At 39.6% G+C, this 25,215-nt stretch overlaps 1 protein-coding gene across 1 annotated transcript; it reads right to left on the bottom strand.

Annotated features, from left to right (window-relative positions):
• Positions 1 to 1,429: 1,429 nt before the first annotated feature.
• Positions 1,430 to 22,750, bottom strand: LOC111867705 (protein male-specific lethal-3). The gene is made up of 11 exons (XM_023857774.1): positions 22,621 to 22,750; positions 21,786 to 21,854; positions 21,585 to 21,694; positions 20,685 to 20,991; positions 13,432 to 13,598; positions 12,224 to 12,370; positions 9,279 to 9,454; positions 5,783 to 6,005; positions 5,177 to 5,412; positions 2,991 to 3,075; positions 1,430 to 1,659 (listed from the first exon to the last, which is right to left on the bottom strand). The coding sequence occupies exons 1-11, from the start codon at positions 22,720 to 22,722 to the stop codon at positions 1,590 to 1,592; spliced, it is 1,692 nt and encodes a 563-aa protein (XP_023713542.1). The 5' UTR covers positions 22,723 to 22,750; the 3' UTR covers positions 1,430 to 1,589.
• Positions 22,751 to 25,215: the final 2,465 nt, after the last annotated feature.

Below are 25,215 nucleotides of genomic sequence, written 5' to 3'. Positions count from 1 at the left end.
AATGTTCAAAAGTTGGCTGGCCCTCTAAGGGCAGTTCGTTCCCCCACGAGTGTGCTGGCAGATTTCGCTCCTCTGTAGTAGGTGGAGTCTTACGGCCATTCAGCTGGCCTGTCTTGATGGTGATGTAGTGCTGCGCGCGCTGGTAGAAATGGCTGCCTCGGCTGGTTGCTGGAGTTGCGGAAGCTCTGTTCGCTGGAGACTTGCGGCTACTACTTCGGTTGCCTGGTTGCTAGAGGCTTGCGGCTACTGCTAGAGGGCCAGCCAACTTTTGAACATTCCACATATATTCTGTATTCTGCTATTCTGTAAATTCAGTTTATACAATTTAATATGTACAATTGTTACAGTTTCATGTGGTTGTCATTTAGAACACTGACAATCCCACATTGGTGACCCTGACGTGATGATCTGCAAGTGGGTTGGACATCGAGTTCTGTATAAATATGAGCGTCGCCAGCAATGTGATATTCTCTTAGGAGTGAGTGTTGTCTGAAAGACCGGCGAAACAGCGTGCTATGTGGGATGTTGCCACAATGTAAAAGAAAAGTTTTTTCATTTCTAATCATCACAGTTGACTATAGTCTAAATTCAGAGCTTGGGCTCAACTTATTGTTGTCCTCAGGTACTTTTTGTCTGGCATGTTCTTTCATTTTTTTCAGTTGTTTTGGTATCAATAAAATGCAAAAGGAAATATTATGGTTCGGATGACTCATCCAAGCCGACTCCCTGCTTCATTCCATGGGAACCAGAATATACTGCAGTGTCACAGTCATGATCTGCATCAGTCTGCTGAGTCATTAACCCCTGCTGTCCTGGCTGTGTTTTGTGGTCATTGGGTGGAAGCCTTATCTTTGAGAATTTCATTGAATGATCCTAATTGTCTGAAATAATGGAAATACAATCATTTTGAACCACTGTTCACACACAACAAAGGGCAATGAGGACAATTTTATTTGTGAAAAAGATGTTGCTTGCCTGTATTTGTCTCATTTGCAGAAGCACGATCGTTTTGTTGATATTGGAAACAGCATTTATAAGAATATCACCCTCACTACATTTGCCTGGAACATCTTCAGTAATTCTTCTCGGGCATTATCCTTCTGTACTTTGCACCATGATAACAAAGCAAAAACAAAGTAATCACACTATAAACGGCTGCTATGACATGGCAGCTCAGAAAATAAAACTTATTTCACCAATATTTTACAATTACTGGGAGGTACTATCATCTAGTGGAAAACAAATGAATTGCAAGACGTACAAGAACCATATTTGATCATGTGAAGCACAAACTTTGTGAGATTTGTAGCAACATAATATTACTGTGGTCACATTTTGCCCCAGCCCCACATAGTAATATTAATGTAGTTGTGCTGTTAAGTGTTAAATGTGGGAATTCCTGCAAAGGTAGAGGAAATAAGATGCCACATGTCACATAACTGTATATTATTTTCATAGAAAATAATTTAATAATTACAAATTCAGGCAAATCCAATCACGCAATCTTCTCAAAATAGAAATTCTGTCACTATAAACACACATTCACCCAAAACACAAGAATCTGATGGAAAGAAAACTGAACAAGTATATTAACCACAGATACTCCTGTTATCCTTGTAAAACTGTTCACCAAACCATTCTTGGTGTTCCTCCATGTAACTGAAACAAGGAAAAAGAATTAGATTTGGTAGACATTATATTCTCATAGGTCAAGTTAAATTTAAACAACCCAATTAATGATTCAAGTGCACCAAACAATGTCAACTGCAGCCACCAGTTGCTTTCAAGAATAATATCACGATGTCAGAATTAGCCAGATTTAAGGTACTGTTAAGTGTAGTTCCACTCTTGGGACTTCTCTTTCTGCATACCCAAGTAATAATATATAAAATGTATTAAACTGAATGCACTGACAATACAGGAGAGTTGAAAATTATATAAGAGCTCCCTTATATGATCATACACTAATTATTCCTTGTATGAAGAACACATGTTCTGTGTAGGAAGCTTCAAAGCACTGTTACTATGCATGTCTAGGGATTTTTAAAATATTATGGTGTACAGATCCATTACTGCTGTTTGAAACTGAAGAGTACAGCTGTTGCTATGCAACAGGAAGATAAACAAACATCCATTTCTAAGCAACGGCTCAGTAAACAAGTTCCTGAGGAAATGATATCCAGTCTATCACTAGGCAATGCCTATGATAACAACAGAAGGATTATTGGAGGCACCGTTTTCTGCTGGGTCCACCCTGAGGTTATACGACGAGAACACCACCTGAGATACAGAGAGTTGTCAGCAGTTCAGCTGAGTGAAGTGTTGTGAAGTAGTTGGTGAGTGAGTTGAAAGTCGAAAGTCAGCCTGTGAAGAGAATATTAGGAGATTGGCGTAAAATGGCTGCCAGCCTGGGAGGTAGTTGAGTTGTTTGCTGATGAGTTCTGCATGGGCGGCTGTGATGAGGACCTGAGTGTGGGAATCTGAAGAACCTCCATTAGTAGAAGCTGTTCCCAGGAAATGGCTGGTGGAGACAGTAACAGACTGATGACACTAGCGTGTGTCGCTGATCTGTAAAGTGTAGTTTCAAGTGGTGTATACAAGTGGTCAATCAATCCAATATCCAATCCATACCCCATCTATAGTCACATAACACCAAAACGTGACAATACTGTAGCAAAAAAATGAATAAAATTATCTGCTTCCTCATACTATAACACGGTTGTATTTTACATGCAGAACACACTTTTTGTGTTGCACCCCATAATGCACTGTCATTACACAAGTTTTGGGGTTTCCGACATATTGTCATCAATCAAACAAGATTTACATTTCCTCCAGTTTTTAGCTTTATAAAACAGTAATGCAGACTGTCCAATGTGTTTCCAAATTTAATATTGCCAACCAAATTTCATAAGGGTCAACAATACCAAGTTATAATTTTTGCAATTTGTATAGGCAGATGGTGACTACCAGAACCTTTGTTTACTCACCCTAGAAACATGTCCAGGTGACGCAGAAGAACTTTCAATTTCCTTTCTGGCATGTTTGTGGCATAGAGCAGATCCGGCAACTTAACTACAAACAAAATTCACACTGTTATTAGGCTACCCAAGCTCTGCTGCTTCCTTCTGAGTCATGAGAATGAATGTCTAAACATTTCAGTTTCCTGAAATCTGACTGTACTTCTTTACTAAACCATCACATTCTCTTGAGGCAAAACCTTGATCACTTGTACAGAGACAAGCTTCTACCTCTAGCTGTAACACAATCAACTGAATTTGGCATCCCTTAGTCTTCAACTATCTCATAGACAGACTGCAGTGGAAACAGTCAAACACTTTAGACATGGCAACATGGGTAAATTATCAGTGGCTGCGCCACAGCTCAAGCGGTTTAAAAAAAGTAGTTGGCTTCCCACCATGGTGGCCCAGGTTCGATCCTGGGTCTGGTCAAGTGGGGTTTGTGGTGGACAAAGTGGTGCTGGGGCGGGTTTTCTCCGAGTACTGCCAATCTTCATTCCACCAAATTCTCCATCATCATAATCACCCGAGGCAGGGACAATAGGCCAATCAGTGGCTGCCGTGCCGAGTGGACCCAGTTGGACTCCACCCCCCAATAAGCAAATTTAATTTTTTTTAATTGAATGGGTAAATTAACTCGTCAACTAAGCAAAGATTGTATTTATATTCCAGATTATTGAAGTCACAGCTGAGATGTTAATTGGGCTCTATATTCAGGTGGTCCAGGTTCAATTCTCAGCCTGAATATTGGCTCTCCTACAGGCTTTTCAAGGTTTCCAAACAAATGTCATGACACTAACTTACAATAGGCAAATGACTGCTTCCTTCCATATCCTTTTCAATTAATATTCTTTAACCAACCTAAAACTGACACTATATAATCTAAGCTGTTGAAAGCACTATTAAATAAACCATAACAAATAAAACCATTCCAAATTTTCATAATGCAGAACATTATACTTGTCTGTTTCAGTGTCAGCTCACCTGACCCAGCAGTTGTAAGAATTATAGGGTTTCAATTGCTGAAGGTGGTGGCTGAATGTTAGTCTCCTGGGATGTGTCAGTAACAATCTAACCACAAGTCAGTAATCTCCAGATGTAACATTAGTTTGTATAATGAAAACCATGACTATAAATTTAAGTTACACTAAATACATCATGTGATGCTTAAGATCTTAGTAAAATTGTCAAGAAGTTAGAAGTACTTCATTTCAAGTAGATGCATTCTCACTAAAACAAGATTAATGCAATTTATTTGCAGAACAAACAATTTCACAAGTTATTTGAGTCACCAAATGCACCAAAATTCACAAGAAATTCAAGGTATGAAAGTCACAGGAAAAAGCTGAGGTGGATTATGTCAGACCTGGCTGCATAACAGTACCACGCTGTCAAACTAGTACCAGTTAATAGCTCACTGGTCATCAGTCATCAATGGTGTAAACTGAAACATGTCACACACTAAGCTGCAACTCTTCAGTTGACATGTAGCTTGAAACAGAGCACTTGTACGCAATGATATGTTCATGTAGTGCTCATTTGACTCAGAAAGAACAGAAATTGGCGGGTAAGCCATAACATGTTTACTCAGATCCATTAATGACAGAAAAGTACGTTATGGTGGAAATTCTGAAGATATGGTCTACTAAAACTGAACATTGCTACTGTACAAACAAAACAAAAAAACAAACTCTGTGTCTTAGCCTGCAAGCGAACTATACTAACTGAGCGACCGCTGCTTGTTGGTGAAGTTAGTGCCAACTTTAGTGGATAGAGGGTGTCGCGTGGTCAGTGCAACAAATCCCCATGGCCATTAATTTCAGTTTTCTAGACCGGAGCAGCTATATCCTTGAAACAGCTCCTCAATGATCCTCACGAGGCTGAGTGGACCCCGTTTCAGACCCACTACTTCTCAGAAAATCTGGTAGTGCCGGGAAGCGAACCCAGACCTCTGGATCTGTAGCCAGGAACTCTAACCACTAGACCACAGAGGCAGTCCAAATAATGCTATGCTTAACATAATTAAATGAACAGTGCATATGAAAATGCATGCTAAAATTAACTCATTACACACCACATTAGTCACTACGGACCTCTACTGTATCATCTTCCTCAATTCTTAAACCTCTGAGAATAAAAATTACTAATACACATACCAAATAGCCTTGCCAGATGTATGGCTCCATACATAAGCGATGGAGCTACAGGTACTTCCGAGTATAGGCTCTGAGGAACTAGTTGCCAAGCCAGAATTTGAGACAGTAGTGTTGTGTGCTTTGGGGATGAGGATGCTACTGAATTGGCAACTGCAGATTGAGCAATGCTACCAGCAGCAGCAAAAGGTGGCAAGCTGGTAGTGGGGGTCGAGCATCGAGAACTTGTACTGGCGATACTGTAATAATAATCAGAAGAATTTTTATTATTCTCTGTATTCGTTTTTAACAAATTATCCATAAAGAAAATATCGTCACAGATACATCTCAGATTCTGTCACTGTTAATGGATAAAAGGATTATGCAGCATATTGTCACCTGTACTTTATTTCCGTACATTAATTAAATCACTATTACTATTACAAGTAGGAATGGATCATTTACGAGTATATATCAGGTTCAGAATAACCAGTAATAAAATGCATACATACAGAAAATGATCACATTCAACTACGGCCACTCAGATCTGATTTAAATCAGTTAATGTGAAACTTATCATATAAAGGTGTCCAGGCATAAATTTCAGACATCCTTCCGTGATACACTGACCTTGATACATGTGTGTTATATGGCTCCTGCTTGATAGTGCCCAAAGAGAACTGATGTCCTTCCTGTTTTATGTTGTTCACATGAAAATGACTATTTTCGTGGCAATTAGTACCATGGTTCGGAGTTCGAGCATTCAGTTTACTAATGCCATTGGCATCAGATGAAACACCCTCACTTGCATCTGGCCGGTGAGAACGCAGACTTCTCTTCCTGTCACCTTCCCCTATTTTGATAAAGTATACAGATAAGAAACTAGCACTATCTTCTTGATATTATTTTCAAAGATTCCAGTCTTACACTCTCTTCTCACATTCACACTGAAAAAAAAAAGTCCAATGCAGCACTGAATATACAGTGTTCTTCTTCAGCCAGCAGTTTTACTGCATGAAAATTGGTAAAAGTAAAGTAAAGCTATCCCTGCAACAGGCCATGAAGGCCCATAGGGTTGTGAGACGTTGAAGGTCCCACATTATCTAGACAATTGCCTCAAAGATGGTAGTAAGGTTGTCAGCTTTACGCGCCGGGCGTGCTTTACTCCCAGGAAAATTATTTAATTAATTGCTGGTACTCATTTCTGTTAGAGGCTGAGTTGACCCCAGGGCCATAGTGCAGCTGGAAGGATTAGATCAACTGAAAAAATCCAATGACCTCATCGGGACTTGAACTTGTGACCTTCTGGCTTGTAGCATAGTGCCTCAACCAACTACGCTACCGCCCCTGCATCAAAATTGGTATCACCCATTTTTCTAACAATAAGGAGCCAGAGATCTCAGTGACGATAAAGCTTAAAAGATTGTAATGGGCTGGGCATGTACAGAGAATGGATAAGGAGTGTATCCCAAAGAAAATATTATCCAGTACAATAGGTGATAGGAGACATGCGGGGAAACCAAGAACTAGATGGATTGATGTGGTGGAAGAAGATGCAAAGAAGTTAATGGGCGTAGGGAACTGGAAGAGAGCAGTGCAGGATAGAGAGGAATGGAGGGGCTTGATAAGGGAGGCCAAGGCCTGAGATCGGGCTGTTGCGCCATAGAAGAATAATTTTTCTAACAATAATAAAACAGCAAATCTGGAGTTACAGTGTTAATCTGAAAAATAACCTCAAGATGTCTTTGCTTTGGGGTATCAGCATTAGGGCTGTCACGACCAATTCTTTATTTACTAATTATTCTTTCATTAACTAATCAGTCACACTGCATTACCATGTATCATCAATTTCTACACTTCAGAAAGCATGTTCTACAGTATTATATTAATTGCTGGTTCTGTTCTGCTCACATTTTGCATATCTCCTGCTGTCTTTATTACCAAGGACTTACATGCCTCTCTAAGTTATAAAACTATAATGGTGGCTGGAAAGTCAGACACAAAACCACAACATACCAGCACTGCCTTTCTGTCATCCACAATCAGTACAACTGCATCTGTAGAATACTAGAACAACATATCATGTAAGGTTATGAGACCAGCAAAGTACAACCTACATTCCAGATGTGTTGGATCTACAATCCTAAAGGTAGAGAAATTGGTTTATGATGGGACACTGCACAAGACAGCGCCAAAAAGACCTCCAGACAGCCAAGCTGCACTTAAAGCGCTTGACAAACACCAGATCAACTCAAAATTGGTCTGGGATTGCCACCAAACCCTCATGGAACTGGCCAAGGGTACAACTGATATGGGTGCCGGGGCATGGGGGTATTGCTGGAAACGAAACAGCAGATCAATTGGCTAAGACTGGAGCTGAACATCTGTTCATAGGACCTGAACCAGCCTGTGGCATCTCTATAGGAGTAGCCAGAAAGGCAATCATGGACTGGACAAATATGAAGCACAAGAAATACTGGGGATCCTTCACTGGACTCAGGCAAGCAAAGGGATTCATACAAGGACCCTCTGCTAAAAGAGCGAAAGAACTGTTGAAGTTCTGGAACCAGCTACGATGGGTGGTAAAACTACTTACAGGGCACTGTCACCTTAAAGGACACCTCTTCAAACTGGGACTAAGTAATAGTCCCACTTGTGAGAGGTGTCAAGTAGAAAATGAAACAGCCACACATATCCTGTGTGAATGTGAGGCCTTAGCTTATTTAAGATTACATCACTTGGGTCAATACTTTATGGAACCAAGTGACTATTTTGATGCCCCCACATACAAAATCCTGAGCTTCATTTGAAGCGCAGGATTGCTGAGGGCATAATCAAAAGGGGAAGCGCAACAGATCACTGTAAGTTGCGGTGCAAGGGCTGAGTACATTCATTCAATTCATTCATACGTGCTCCAGTTACCATGTCCGTTTCACCGCACATTTCAACATCTGAGCAACAATCTCTGAGGGGGGGGGGTTCTGGGAGCCTACCACAATGCATCTCCGGGCCAACTACCAACTTCTCGATGGCCAGCACAGCAAAGCAAGTGGTAGCCAATCAGTGTGGACCATGGCAGTGCCAGCAACAGCAGATAAAGATGTTGACCCCATTGCATTAGTCAGTTGGAGCTATGCTTGCTTAGCAACAGCATCTGGAGCTCACAAGGCAATAGCGACCCTCTTAGCAGCAACGCTGATTCTGAAAGCAGTCACCTCAACCCTTTGGAAGCCCTCTGCCAGCACTTGCTGTCTACCGCTGGCTTGCAGTCACCTGGCTACCAAATATGGAGGACCACTGGCACTCACACAAGCCAGCCCGATGCAGCCAGAGCTTCTCCTGGCATTCATCATGAATTTATGTGGTTGTCTCTCCAAATACTGGAAGCAATATCCCACACAACAATACAGCCCAGCTGTACCACTCTACACAGTGTCAACACCTGAAAATATATATGCAAAGACAATTCACATACTTTCTTACACAAGTGATCATATTGCCTTGAAATGAAAATGACTGTTGCTCAGTATACCACTGGTGGTTACTGAAGAGTGAACAACAGTGATATCTGTCCAACTAATTAAGCTGGTTTTGACAATATTGCCATTTTGTGTTTGGTCTCCTAGTGTGCATGCTGTTACTTTCATGAAGATATCACAGTGCAGTTTTATTTAGGGATATGGTCTCCATACACTACAGAAATTTAATGAAAATAATCACAGTTACTTTAAAAAAAATCACCAATTTGTTTTTGGGGGCTCATCTGATAGGCCCGTGTTTAGACCTAGACTGTTCACTCACTGGGCACTGATTTTCGATACAGACTGGCTCTCAAATACCAAATACAAAATCCATTTGAATGTCTGGGCGCTAATGAGGTGCACATCTATACCTACAGACAGAAGCAATTCCAGGAAACACTTTTTTGTATTCAGGAGTGCTCAAAATGTGTATATCCATCAAAATCTTAGGACTGTTTCTTTTCACCATCATACTACACACTACATATATGAGAAAGTAAAAATAATGAACATCTGCATTAAACTGCTGTGAAAGCCTGAACTCATCTACAAAGTCAACATTAATCATCTGGATACACTAGCAAACTGTTTTCCTATATCTATACCTAAGGCATCTCCATTATCCAATCCATGTTCTTCTCCTCCTGCCACATGCATCATGCTGCCACTACAGAAGCGGGTCTGTCCTTCTGTTTCCATTTCTGTGTCCTGGCCGGGCAGTGAGAGAGCATCGTCTTCCTCCTCCTTCACAACAACATTATTGAGTTCACCATCATAAATCCTGAAACAATGGCACTCTCCATTCTAGCATTTCCTCTGATTTCACAAAAGCATTGCACTATACATCTTTTGTCTTAACATCCTTTTCACTTGTCTTCCACATAGAATTTTATTACTATGCTGTTCAAATATTGAAATAAAATTCATGAAATATTAATATTTTCAATTCAATCAATGTATTTTCAATACATTTTCAGTTAATGTATAAAGCAGAACTGCACCAAAATCAAATATACTATATACACTAAATGAAAATATTTGTAGACTTCAAGAAAGCCTATGATTCAGTTCGGAGGGAAGTACTGTATTATGTTCTCCTAGTTTGGGATAACCTTGAAACTAGTTAGTCTTGATTAAAATGTGTTTAAATGAAATGTACAGTAAAGTCTTATAGGTAAACATTTGTCTCAAAATTTTCCTATCCAGAATGATCAAAAACAAGGAGATGCTTTATCACCACTGCTTTTCAACTATGCTTTAGGATATGTCATTTGAAAGGTCTAGGAAGACCAGATGGGACTGAAATTAAATGGGACACAATAGCTACTGATCTATGCTGATGATGTGAATCTACTGGGCGATAACATAAATACCATAAAGAAAAACACTGAAACTTCAATTCATGCTAGCAGAGAGGTTAGTATAGAAGTAAACAGAGGGAAATTTAAGTATATGTTGCTGTCTCATCACCACAATGCAGGGTAAGATTATGACATAAAGATAACTAACAAATGCTTTAAAATGTGGCACAGTTCAAATATTTGGGAATGACAGTAACAAATAAAAATTTGATTTGGTGGAAAATTAAGAAGAGACTAAATTCAGGTAATGCTTGCTACCATTCAGTCCAGAGATGTTTGTCTTCCCATCTGCTGTCAAAAAACATAAAAATTAGAGTATACAAAACTATAATTTTGTCTGTGGTTCTCTACGGGTGTGAATCTTGGTTTTGAATTGAATTGAATTTATTTACATTCTATAAATCCTAAGTAGGTTAGTACCTTTGGATACAGAACAAGTCAAAAGGTTACATACATAAGTACAGGCAATTTTAGCTTAAAAATTAATATAACTTAATTTTACATCATTCTCTATTTACATTGAAGTATTCATCTAAAGAGTAGAAGGAATGAGCATGTAGATAATTCTTTAACTCTGATTTAAACTTTTTAGTATCATTGCCCAAGTTTTTAATACTTTGTGGCAGATTGTTGAACACTTTTATGCCAGTAAAGTAGACTCCTTTTTGATATACTGATAAAGTTGATGAGGGTAGGTGGAAGTTATATTTTTGTCTAGTATTCATGTTATAGACATCAGAATTTAATTTGAATTTATCTTTGTTGTAAACAACAAATAAGAGAAGCAATAATATGTATTGCGATTGAAGAGGTAGAATTTTTAATTTCTTAAATAATTCTCTACATGAATCTCTACTTCTACATCCTGTAATGATTCTAATTATATTCTTTTGTATTTTAAAAATTATTACACTATGTGAAGAGTTCCCCCAAAATATTAATCCATAGTTCATAATAGAATGAAAGTAGGCATGGTAAACCATCTTCAATGTTTCCTGTGACATAAAAGGCTTAATTGATCTCATCGCATAGCAAGCTGCATTTAATTTAGGTATAATTTGTTCAATATGTATTTTCCAACACAGTGTACTGTCTACATGTTGCTGACATTGAGGGAGGAACAAAGACTGAGGGTGCTTGAGAACAGGGTGTTGAGGAGAATATTTGGATCGAAGAGAGGCAAAACCAGGGTATGTAGCATGAATGGGGGAGAAGAGGATAGCATATAAGACAGTGGTGGGAAAGCCAGAAGGAAAGAACCCACTAGGAAGACCAAGACACAGGTGAGTGGATAAAATTAAAATGGATCTTAGAGGGATAGAATAGGGTGGTATGGACTGGACTGATCTGGCTCAGGATAGGGGACAGTGGAGGGCACTTGTGAACATGCAAATGAACCCTAGGGTTCCACAAAATGTTGGTAAGTTCCTGAGTAGCAGTATAACTGGTGGCTGCTCAAGAAAGGCTCAAGTCCATTTAGTTAGTTAGTTAGTTAGTACACAGTATACAATTCTGAGAATTGAGGTTCTCATGGCAGTATCTGAGATGTAATACCACATGGTTTAGTAGACAGAGACGGTTTGGAGGAATCTGCTGCCTCCATCTTCAGGGTAGAAACACAACCAAGAACACTATAATCATAGTGCAGGATTATCTGACAATATCATAAAGTCAAAGAATTATTATTATAGGTTTGATTTATGTTGATAGCATTATTATTATAATTATTATTATTACTATTATTATTATTATTATTACTATTATTGTATGCTGCTCTATTTGAAACTCAAATTCTCACATTGTGGCTTTGTCTGTGTATGTTTGCTTCTGTATCTTATTCATGCTGTGTAATTAATATAGACTACAATTTTTGTATTTTGTTTTTTTAATTATTTTTGTGTATTTCTCTGTTCGTGCTAGCTTTGTAATTGGCCTCTGTGCTGTTAAGTTTGCACGTAAATAAACATGAACTGAATTATTATTATTATTATTGTTGTCAGCTTCATAGTTTTGATGAATACACTACATTCAAAGGCTTGTACTAAAATCCACCATAAAAATGCAGCCAAAATGGTAATGAAGTATGGATGAAAAGTATGTAAGACAGGTGGACAGTTGATGTGGTTATGGCATAATAATACAAATCGCCAGATGAAATATAAATAAATGTAACAAAGTGACAGACTCACTCTATTTCTTGTTTGATTGTCGGCTCTGCTTGCTGATTTCTAAGCTGCTCAAACTGTTCTCGCTCTTGGTTATACAGTAACAAGTCACTGAGTGTGAAGTCAAAGTAGATGCGTACACCATCAACAACCTCCTTGCATATATTTAAACTGGAACAAGTTTGTGGAAATACATAATAAAATAAAGTGCCTGTACATTAAAAGCAATGTACATACATATGAGAATAAGAGATACACACTCATTTCTGTCAGACATATATTGTTAACGTTGCAAGAATTTACCACATAATACTCTTCAGTTCTCTTGTACATGTTCACATATTCATCCTTTTCCCACTTCTATTCTGCGGTATTAACGTTGTGGCAATCTTCACTCATATTTTTATACATGGAAAGATCTACTTGAGCTTCTGCTAGGAGCACTTTTATACAGCTTCATCACTGCCTATTAACTATCACTTGCAAATGGCTACATTACCATTACAGCAACTAATAAGTGTTGTGTTTGGCGAGCTCATTAAAGCAATGATGGTTCACACCGTCAGGGAATAATGACCATGATACATGCAACTTTGAAACCTTAAACAAGTGTCAAAATGATCACTAACATGGACCGTCTCACCGACTTCTGGAAAAAATTCACACTTGAACAAAAATAATGAAATATACAAAATATTCATACTAATTTAAAATGATTTTTAAAGGAATTTATTCTATCCTGAAAACTAAGGTAAAGGTAAAAAGATAAAGCAGTCCCTGTGCTTAATTAATTAAGCACTATGCCATGAACACACATGGAGAGTGGAGGTAAAGCTGCACCATTCTTGACCTCAGCAGCAGACTGAAGGGAGTGGTCACCCTTATACCATGGTGCTTAACCCCTAGTGCCCATTGGATAGGATGCAGGGTGGGCCCCAGAGCCAGTCTGGATACCACAAAGAAAAGGAAAATCTTGTCCCAGCCTGGACTGAAACTCTGGATATCCAGCCTGCAGCCCATCACTATACCCACCTGTTAAATAGCTTAAATGTAAGTTTATAAGGTAATAACCGCCTCCCCACAAAACGCTGAGAGTGCCCATGGTTGTTAACCGAAAATATCCCTATCATAATGCAATATCTTAACCATAACAATTATAGACATGAAGGCCTCATACACTGCCGCATTCTTCTTGGGTTAAATTATCTAGCTAAGATGCAGCGCGTCTTTACCTGCGACAAGCTCTCTCCAGATCTCTGCTCTTATTATTTTGGTAGTGGTGATAACGATACCGACGTTGTGGTTTCTCCCCTATTCCACACAACTGATTTACAGCACAGTTCTTTACGTAGCCTTCAAGAATTGTTACTACATTGGGATCAGCTGGAAGCTTCAAAACCTGTAATAATATAAGGGTCTCATAAGAGACTGTCCGCTAAAACATCCTGAATACATTATAGAGCCACTGTTTGTTTGATGGTATGTTGTCTTTCAGTAAGGAACCTTGTGAACAGCTAAGTGTTTTCACGTGGAATGCTACTCAGCTAAAGTTTTCATGGTTTCTGAGTCAAACATTCTGCAAAATTTGCAGAACACTGTACTGGCAACTCTCATCAAGTCTTTAAAATATCTGTAGACAGTGCTCTTGGGCAGCAAGTTAACAAAATCCATAAACCTTTCTACATATGTCTAGATTCACAGCATAAATGACAAGCCTACAAGCCAACAAATCACAAACAAAACACACCCAAAATCAGAGCAGATGGTGGAAATGGTCCTGTTTTAATGCATGCATTCTAGGCACCTTCATAAGTTGTTCACATTCATATGATACAATTCATTTCAGAAAAAGAGCAAACTTAAAATATGAAACCTGAAACTCTCATCTCCTGTGCAAGGCACCTAAGGGATTTCTGAGCAGAATGTTCAAGCACAGCACTGATATCATTCAAATTCTCTTCAGTAAGCATTTAGAATTTTGATCCATTCTCTTTTGTCCATTAATACTGTGTCTAAATTTAATTGTGACTTTATTAACAGCTCTCTCCATTTTGAGTTATAACACCCTGAAATTTATGCCAGAATCTTCTCCTACTTTTCACTTAAGTATCATACATGAACACTTATTTCAACTTGTATTTTCACGTGGCATTTTGACATAATAAGAAGTGTGACTAACTCAATGCTTAATTCAGGATCATTGGCTTGGAGTTATGAATAACAAGCATACGACACAAAAGCTTACTTCATGGTAACTGTTCAAGAATTTAGTGGGGTGATATTGAAGGGAAATCATAATATATATTGGCTATTGGCCAAATGACCATGTGTTCTGCATGCTGACACAAGCAGCATGTGTACCTCCCACTGCACTCACAAAATGTTCTGTGGCAGGGCCCGTCTCAGATAATCTCCCTGTTCAAATAAGGGCAGTTTTATGGTATATACATATTCTTCCAGTCTCTAGGTAACACCAGATAACTGTCTGACTCTACAGAGTACTTTTAGAGATTCTGATAGGTACTTAGAAGACTGCAAAATTCCCTGGCCTTTATTAAACCTAAATATTCACCACCATGTTTACAAAAGCCTGTCACAGGATCCAATCCTGATTCTAATAAATCCAAGCCACACTATCACAGCTCATTTCTGCAAAACCCATTACAATATAATCTCTCATTTAGGCCTACATCTTCCAAATCTCATTTTATTCTCCTTGAATTAATCAATTTCACAACCAGTGAAAAATAAAAATTATGAGGCACCTCATTATGCAAACGATGATGACAGTGTCAACATAATTTTCTTGAGTTGAAATAGGAGTAAGTCAGTAAATAGGTAAGAGATGGAAATAAAACAGCTGTAATGGACATAATAGGTTTTCTATGCATGTCATTCGGTAGCACAGTCCGGCTTCATGACAGTGTACGTAGCAGAAAGGCATGCATGTTCAGAGGCTAGTTTCAGCAGGCAAAATGCAGACTGTGCTTGAGGGTGTACTACCAAAGAGCAGAATTCTGTTGTGCGCTTTTTGTGGGCAAAAGCACTCAATGCAAAGGATATTCACAAAGAAATGCTGCCTGTTTATGGATGGATGTGTTTGTCACATACAGCAGTTCACAACTGGATTGAGAAATTCTCTCAAAGACATTTGAGAGTTGCAGATAATGCCCGATGAGGTTGCCCTATTGAGACTGCGACAGAAGCAACTGTGCAGTGGGTGAAAAAGTTGATTCAAGCTGACAGGAGGATAACAATAGACATTGTAGCAACTGTACTAGGGTGTTCTCACGGTTTAGCATACAGCATAATGTATGATCATTTGAAGTTTTGGAAAGTGTGCACATGGTGGGTGTCCAGAGAACTGAAGGAGTGAGAAAAAATGAACTGAATGGGTCTGTCCTTGCAACATCTCTTATGGTATGGAGATGAAGGGGAAGATATGCTTAACAGGATTGTTACCGGGGACAAATCACGGGTACATTGCTACCAACCCAAAACAAAAGTGTGCTTCAGTGCAATGGAAACACCCCAGTTCACCATCAACCAAGTTTAAGGTTATGCCATCATCTGGGGATGTTATGCCTACTGTAGTACTGTTGGCCAATTTTCAGAAGTGTGCTGAAAATGTGAATTCTGCATTGTAATGTCAAGTTCTGTTGAAGCTTCAGGATGCAATTTGCAGAAAATGTCCAGGCCACCTGGCAAGAGGTGTATTGCTCCATCATGAGAATGCCAGACTCAACAGAGCCCAAGCAACCCAGGAAGGAACTCAAGAACATGGGTAACTTCTTAACATCCACCTTAGAGCCTGGACTTGGCCCACTGATTTCCTTCTGTTCAGTCCGCTAAAAAAACACCTTGGTGGCAAACATTTCACTGATGACGAGGAGGTTAAAATGGAGGTGCAGAAGTGACTGAGACAACAGTCAAAAGACTTCTATGCTGTGGGTTTTGACTCATTGTTGTGGCAATGGGATAAGTGCATCAATGTTGGTGGAGGATATGTCAAGAAATAAATGTATTTTCCAGGTTCCAGCATCACATGTTTTACGTTTTATATCCATTTGTGACCTATTTACCGACTCTCCCTTGTATATTCATATTTTTGAACTTCAGCTTTTGACATTTTACATCAATCCTATTTGCAGAATATGATACTAGAAGAAAGAAAATCAAGATATGAAGGAACAGTTTTTACACTGTAGTTACTATAGGATTCTGACGATGGTGTATAACACACTGATATGTTGGGTTTTTGGACTTTATCCTGCCCAAAGACCCTACAGCTAAGGTGGAGAGGAAAGTACAGAAACTCCTTTCTAAATATAAAACCACTCTTCCAACCAATCTTAAACACAGGCTGACTCCATATCACAGCAAACCTCCACATCTGTATGGTCTGCCCAAGATTCACAAAGCGGGTATTCCTCTGAGGCCTATAGTAAGTTCGATTGGTTCTCCTTGCTATGCACTGGCCGGCTTTCTCCATAAGATACTCAGTCCTTTTTCTGGTAAATCCGACTCTTTCGTTCAGAATTCCGCCCACTTTGTTCAGCTATTAAAGACTGTTAACCTTCAGTCTCAAGATACTCTTGTTAGCTTTGACGTTGTCAGTCTCTTCACCAATGTACCAGTCGACGAGGTCCTACGTATCATTGAAAACAAGCTACACGACGATGTCACACTGACGGAACGGTCTGTCTTGCAGATCGGAGCCATCATGGAGCTGCTGGAAGTCTGTTTGAAAACCACCTATTTTCAGGTTGACGACAAGTTCTTCCAACAGAAAGATGGCATGGCTATGGGAAATTCTCTCTCGCCCATCGTTAGCAACGTCTTCATGGAGCATTTTGAAAAACTAGCTCTTGACTCAGCTCCGTACAAACCATCGTTGTGGCTGCGATACGTGGATGACACTTTTGTAGTCTGGCCTCATGGTCCAGAGAGATTACAGACTTTCTTCGACCACCTCAACAGTTTAAGGCCTTCCATCTGCTTCACCATGGAAACTGAGTCTAACAATGCGATCTCATTTCTGGACGTTCTGGTCATCAGGGAAAAGACGGCACTAGCCACACAGGTCTACAGGAAACCCACCCACACTGGCCAATACCTCAACTTCAATTCTAACCATCCGCCGCATGTGAAAAGAGGCTTGATAAAAAGTCTCCACGACAGAGCCTCTACCATATGCCAAGATCGACGAGATTTTGTCAGAGAAATTAACAACGTGAGACACGATCTTCAGTTGAACGGTTATCCCAAAGGTTTTATTGACTCTGTCATTAATTCCAAGGGCAGTAGTCGTCCGAAGAAAGAGGAAAGCCCTCTGTGTTCTGTTTATATTCCATATGTGAAGGGTGTGTCTGAAAAGTTTAAACGGATAGGTAATCGATATAATATTAGGACCATCTTCCGTACGAAACACACACTTAGGAACTCCCTTATGAAAACTAGACCGAAAAGAGATCCGCAACAGAGGGCACAGTGCGTCTATAGCATTCCCTGTGAATGTGGCAGAAGCTACATTGGCGAAACAGGCAGACCTCTGGCCGTGCGGCTCCGGGAACATAGGCATAACCTAAAAGAAGGTCTTCTAGAAAAATCTAAACTAGCCCAACATGCCTATGAAGAGGGACATAGGGTAGGCTGGGATGAAGCTAAGATTTTGGATATTGAAAGCCACATCAGGTATAGGAAATACAAGGAAGCGGCCCATATGGCATGCTCGGCCAACCCAATTAGCCAACCCAGTTTGGACTTTTCTCCCATTTGGATCCCCATTATCAGCAATGAAGTCACCAATTCACATAGAAGATCTGTATGACGTGATATATGCTTTATTCATTTCTATTAAGTTCTAAATTAGATAGACGTGATTTACTCCACTGTTGACGCTAGTTAGACACTATTAGTTTTTGTTACTAGTTCTTCTTTCTATTCCATGCCGTGGGGTCATGGACCTGGTTATGAGTTTAGTTTCGTGGCATAAATTTCTACAGATCTATCTATCCATCCTGGTTCACGCTTGTAAGTGTTTGCTACAATTTGTTATGAATATTTTTCTTATTAGCTCTCATGGACTTAGCCTGGTCTCAGGTTTTTATAATCTTCATGTTTTGTGACATCGGTTTGTCCAGTGATTGAGGCTAGCTCTTTCTAAGGGACCCAACTGAATAGGTGTTTTCCTTCACCTGAGGACGGAAACAGATCCAGTTTCCGAAAGGTGTTTTTATTTGTTATCTTAAAAACCAGGACGATGGATAAAGTCCAAAAACCCAACATATCAGTGAGTTTTTACATTGGTTTAGTTTTCTTCCAGCCATAAGGAGGATGGCTGTAAACTAGACCTGGTGTTGGAGAAGGAATACAAAATTAAGTTCAGGTGTCCCCAAGAAGAGGATTATTAATACACAGATCTACAGTAGCTCTCTAGCCTAATCAAATTTACAAATCTATGGGGGTAGTAGTATAGTTGATAATAGAACACAGTGGTTTGTCTGTGATAATACAGAGTATATCAAAACTCAATGGCAAAACTTCAGGATCGGACTCCTCATATAGAGAGAGGAAAAAAAAGTGTATGACAACATGGTTCTGGAAATGCATAATTACAGAGTTATCTGACCTTTTAGTAACGTTAGTGCAATCCGACACTCCCAACACTGTTGAACTGTTACACTGAATATGTCTCTAACACCAGCTGGAACACTCTGGTCACATATCAGAGGAAATGTTCAAAGTGACCTCCTCCTGCCTAAATACAGGCCTCCGCTCATTATCGCACTGAGTGTCGCACACAATCGAAAATGTCCGGTGTAGTGAGTACTGTCTGACAGGCTGCCACAATGCGCCCTGGAGAGTTGGTACATCAGCAACAGCAGCTGAATACATGACAGACTTTAAGTGTCCCCACAGGTAAACGTCCAGGGGGTTTAAGTCAGGAGAGCATGTGGCCAAGCAATCGGTCCACCTCTACCTATCCAGTGCCCAGGATAATGTGCATTAAGGTGCCTGCAGGCAGACAGACTGAAATGTGCGGGAGCACAATCATGCATGAAGTACAGCTGTCAACAGGATAATAGTGGCATGTCTTCCAAGGAATCAGGCAATGTATTACGCAAGAAATCTGTGTAGTTCTGTCCATTAAAGGTAGTCTGGAAGAACGTAGTGTCCCAACAAACAATCACCAACAATGCCTGCCCAGATGTTAATGGTGAACCTCTGTTGATGAGACAATTGGATAGTTGCATGGGGATCTGTGTCTGCCCACACATGCTGATTATGAAAATTTTGGATTCCATCCCTTGCGAATGTCGCCTCATCCGTGAACAACACAACAGCTGTGAAGTTGGGCACTGCACTGCATTGTTGCAGGAACCACCGGCAGAACGTTACTCTTGCAGGGTAATCCGCAGGGGATAAGACTTGTACATGCTGTAGATGATATGGATACAGGAGCTGTTTTCATAGCAGTCTCCAGATCGTCATGTGTGGGATATTCTTCTGCAGGCCTAACTGCCTCATGCTGACTCCAGGACTTTGATCCACAGCACTGAGTACATCTTCCTCGGCCGCAGGGGTTGTACTTCTTGGCCGTCCCCATGCCTGGTGGACGTGTGAAACTCCTGTGTTCTCATAGGCGGCGATGGATTCCTTCAAATGTCTTTTGGTCTGGCAATCTGCTTATTGGGTAGCGTTCCTGATACAAGCGACGCGCCTATGAAGCATTACCATCCGCCAAACCATATATGTAATGCATGCTCGTGAGTTCTTCGTTTGTGTGCATTATTTTTTACTTCACAGCAGATTGCAAACAACACTTAACAATCACAGATAACAGACGTCACACACACCTTTCAGATACGGCTACAGCCACTTAACTGGAGATAACAGGATATCATCTGCGCATCCTAGATGTATTCAGGCTCACATCAAATTGATTTGCAACATGATTACTTGTGTAACAACTGTAACCGGTGTCTCGCATTTTTATTCCGGCAAACAGGACGTGTCGGCAGGCACTCCATAAATTACATGCTGAGATAACTCTGTAATTATGCATTTCTGGACTCATGTTGTCATACACTTTTTTCTTCTCTCTATATGAGGAGTCCGTTCCTGAAGTTTTGCCGTTTAGTTCTGATACACCCTGTATAATCATTTACTTCATTATCTGTTGATACACCAACAAACCTTGTCAAACAAACCTGAAACACATGTACATAAATATCTGGTACAACATAACCACTGCATTAATTTAAAAAAATTTTCATAAGTATTACTATTATCTCCAGAGAATAGATATAATTGTCTATATATAGGAAAAAGTACATAAAACCAATGAAATAAATATTTTATACAAGTTAGGATATGTACTCAGGTCACATACATGGGAAATTTGTATCACTGTGACTGCAGAAATATATACAAGTTAGTAAACAATAGCATAATATGGCGTTATTAAAAAATATAAACTTACTTTATTCTTCTTTATGATAAGATCATGATCTTCCTCTAATAACCTTTTGAGCGTATCACTAAGCTCTAGGGGTACCCGTTCCTCATCGGCCTCACCAGAAGACTCTCCTTCAGATGACGTCATCTCTTCTCCATCATCAGTATCCTCTCCATCTCGCTGACTGTGGCTACCCCCTGAGCTTCCATCTTCGGAGGATCTATCACCCCCACCACGGCGACGTAACTTTTTCTGCTCCAGGCTCTCACTGATTTTCTCTGACAGCTTCCGGTGGCGCTTCTTGCGCTCACGTCTATACAAGTACGCACCCCTACAATATCAAAACAAACTGCTATACATGACATATGTTCCTTCGTCATGAATATGTTGCCTATAGACTAATGTAATCAGATGATGTAACTACTGTTTCAGCTCTGCAACAAAATTTGTGACGTGCGTCACGCTATATAAGTGTACTGATAATGCTAATATCTGAGTCAGCCCAGAATAACATGTCTTCTTTCAAGATACTTGTAATTACAGTTACATATTAACAATGGCTCAAGCTCAACTTGCCATATATAGGTGACTGCAAATTCTTTCCCCTTTTAAGCAGTTAATGACATAATTCTCAAATTGAATGTTAAAAATTCATTTTCCCTAACATAACAGCTGATGACACCTGTTAACTTTGGAAATACACAGTACCAAGCAACTCACATGAGTGTTGTTCATACAGAAATATAAAAACATTCTCATGGTGAGCATGCAGTTCATTATTTCAATTTCACAATTCTTGTAGTAAACTTGGACGAAAAAAACAACTGAATATTAGCATTCTGTACACACTCGCAATATTAGTCAATCCATAAAATGTAAACAGTTACAGAAAATACCAAAACTGAATATATTAATATTACTTACAACTGAAGCTGAGCTTTTTCAGCCAGATCTCTCTGCAGTTGTCGATTCTCGTCAGTATCTTTCAGCACATAATCTTCACTCACACATCTGTCCCATGAGGAATTCCAACCCTTCATAAAAATGAAATGTCAGAACATTCCAGAAATACATCAAATAAAGACCACACAAACCTGGATTAAATATAATTTTAATTTACTGTACCTGAAAATGTATGAGATATTCTACTGCCTTCCTGCCCCTCTGGTCCTTATTCACAATAACCTCCAGCACCTATAATAAATGAAGGTTTTCTTTTGACAAGTACTGACAAAACGGTTTCTGTTATATTCCATTTAACCAAATATGAATAACTACTTTATTAACAAAAAATCCATCAAAAATGCTTATAGCTACAAATATATTCACTGCAGAATTCCCTTAATGCGCAGAAGAAAGTTATAGAATGTATCCGAACATGTGAAAATCATGCAGCCCCGGCACCATCTAAAACTTCAATAATTTGCGATGGAAGTGGTTTCTGCTAATTCCAATGTTGCATTTTATTTCTAATATCTGTGCGTATGCATGGCTAAACTTGGTTATGTATTATCTTACTCTCTCTGTCTATCACTAAACTTATAATTTATTGCAATCTTCTTACTTAGCAATCAATACGGAAACGTCATCTAAACCCACTACTGGCAGACTCCCCGGCCAGGACCTAGCAGTCTACTTTATTCCCCCGAACCCCACCGCCCGTGTAAATAAAACGACTTCCTGTTTGCCTTACAAACACAGGCAGCTAATTCTATAACAAGGATTAAAACTGTCAGGCCAATGGGCAAAATTCAGTACCCAATGGCGAGTAACTCTTTAATTATTCCGTTATCATGTTTATAAAACGACCTTCTACCATTCCGAAACAGCAAAATTATAACAAAAGACAGTCGCCAAGCACGCTTGTCTGCCATTCTTTTTTTCTCGAGTACGATTCTAGCAGGGCGTAATTACACCGTATAAGAACCTACACAAACCATGTTATCTTAAACTACAATACCTTCGAATCATACAGCACTTTTGCTTTCGTCGGATCTGGTTCATAACATAGAACCTTTTCTCCTTCGGAGAATTTGAATTTCACACCTCGAGTAGACACCATCCTCCATACCAAAACAACAGTATGAGAAATTCAGTCAACAAACCGGTGTTTTGATTGAGGAATGAAGCAATGGAAACACTATTTATATTAAGAACTAATTTAGCCGTGTACTTTCATGTACTCAGAATAATAATTTGAATATTTTATATAGAATAAGACTAGTAAAATATACTCTTATTGCCATTTGCAATAAGAAGGAAATTCGTATAAAGTAAATCAAGCTCATAGCTATCCCTGTACCTGTCTCGAGTACATACCATGCAGTTTCACCGTAGCGAGAAACGTCTAAGGAAGCTCAAACGATTTAAGCTCTAAGTTAATCTAGTAATATATAAATCCAGCGATACGGCACAGAAAATTTTGCACTGAAATTTCAGAAACAATCTGTATTATACACTAATAAATACATGAATATGATATATTTATAGATAATCAAGCGCGAACTCGTCTTTTTACTATGGCTGCTGTAAAACATACGAAGCTTCGAACGCATTGTCGTCTCGTTAGCATAGTTATTATAAACTTGTATACTCATTGTCGACATGATGCAATTCTATTGTCACGATACCATTGCTCTCACGATCACAACGATTCTCTAGCGGAGGAAGTAGTTGGGAAATAAATATAATAAAATTTATAACAAATAATACACCTCAATATCCATTAAGCATCGGATACAATAATAAATATATAGAAGAGTCAGGACACACAAAATTCCTTGGCTTACAAATTGATAACCACTTAAACTGGAAATACCATATCGATCAGTTGGTTCCGAAGTTAAGCGGGGCATGTATGCAGTAAGAGCTTTGCTACATGCCAGCAACATTGGTACCCTGAAATCAGTCTATTTTGCCTACTTTCACTCTATAATGAAGTATGGAATAATATTTTGGGGTACTTTTTTTATTTCTAGTGGGGTGGGACTAAGTCCCTTGTACTGCCGCCACTTCTGGCCTATTGTACCAGCCCCAGATGATAGGTGAGGGTGATTGTGGAGCAATTGGTGGAATGAATATTGGCAGGGGAAACCGAAGTACTCGGAGAAAACCTGCCCGAGCGCCACTTTGTCCACCACAAATCCCACTTAACCAGACACGGGTTCGAACCCGGGCCGCCGCGCTGGGAAGCTAACCGCTTGAGCTATGGCGCGGCCCTTATTTTGGGGTATCTCATCTGACAGCAAAAGGGTATTTACATTACAAAAGAAAATTGTTAAAATCACGGTGGGCGTAAAACCTCAAAATTCTTGTAGAGAGCTATTTAAGAGATTACAGATCTTACCACTTCCATGTGAATATATATTTTCATTATTAAGCTTCATTATAAATAACCAAGAAGGTTTTCAGACCAATTCGGATGTACACAGTGTTAACACGAGAAACAAGAACCATCTCCATAGACCGGTTGCTAACCTGACATGTTTTCAGAAAAGCGCATGTTATTCTGGCATTAACATTTGCCACGATCTACCGTCTAGTCTCAGAGTCTAATGAATGAAAGGCGCAATCTAAGTTAGCACTGAAACACGCACTCACTCCACTCTGTTCATGAATTCCTACTGTCTAAAAACGGCTTGTCCTTATAAACGGTTATGTTCATAGCATAAGCGGACGGTATTGACTTAATAATGGATATATTTTTTGTTGTTGTCTCTCAGCTGTACTGTATTTATGACTTTTGTATTTGTATGTCTTGTTCCACATTCTATAGTCATTCTGACTTACTTTGGATCTACGGAATAATGTATGTATGTAAATAAGTTAGCTTCGACTTGAATCCGTGAAGGTAGTAGCAAAACTGCCGATCACAGTGGCCGCTCGGTCTAAAGCACGAACTGTCTTCGCTTGCTCGAACGCTGGGATTGTAGGTTCGAATCCCACTGAAGGTATGGATATATGTTTGTGTTGTTCTCCGTGTAGGTAGCGGCCTTGCGACGGGCTGTTCCCCCGTTCAAGGAGTCCCACCGACTGTGTATAAGATTACGAAATTGAAAAAGCAGCCAAGGTCCAACAGAAGGACTGTCGATCCATAGATTGATAGATAGATAGATAGATAGATATATAGACCAATTTCAGTAATTATTTTTTGCTTATGCCTTTCCACCTGATTTAGTACCACGCATCATGATCAAGGAGTGAAGTTACCAATTACATTATATTGTCACGTGTATAAGTATGACTATAGACAGGGTTCGGAATGGAAACTGGATATGTTGAACCTTAACGATTATAACTACAAGTAACTGCAGCGGCGCTGTCGCTAATTTACACACTCAGCAATTCATTGCAGCACATACTAAGTCTTGTCAGCCTCCTGTCTTCACCAGTTTTCTGGCAACGGCTTCCGAAGGAGGGACATTCCAGTTCCTGTGGGTTCCCGAACTGTCCCCGTGCTTCAGCTACCATCTCCTGACAGCAACAGCTCCCAGGAACTGAACTGCACCAGTCCTGTAACTCAGTGGTTCTCAACTGGAGCCATATGCCCCCCCCC

The sequence above is a fragment of the Cryptotermes secundus genome, unplaced genomic scaffold, assembly GCF_002891405.2.
Source record: "Cryptotermes secundus unplaced genomic scaffold, Csec_1.0 scaffold1297, whole genome shotgun sequence".
NCBI lineage: Eukaryota > Metazoa > Arthropoda > Insecta > Blattodea > Kalotermitidae > Cryptotermes > Cryptotermes secundus.
This window is presented reverse-complemented; position numbering and strand designations above follow the sequence as displayed.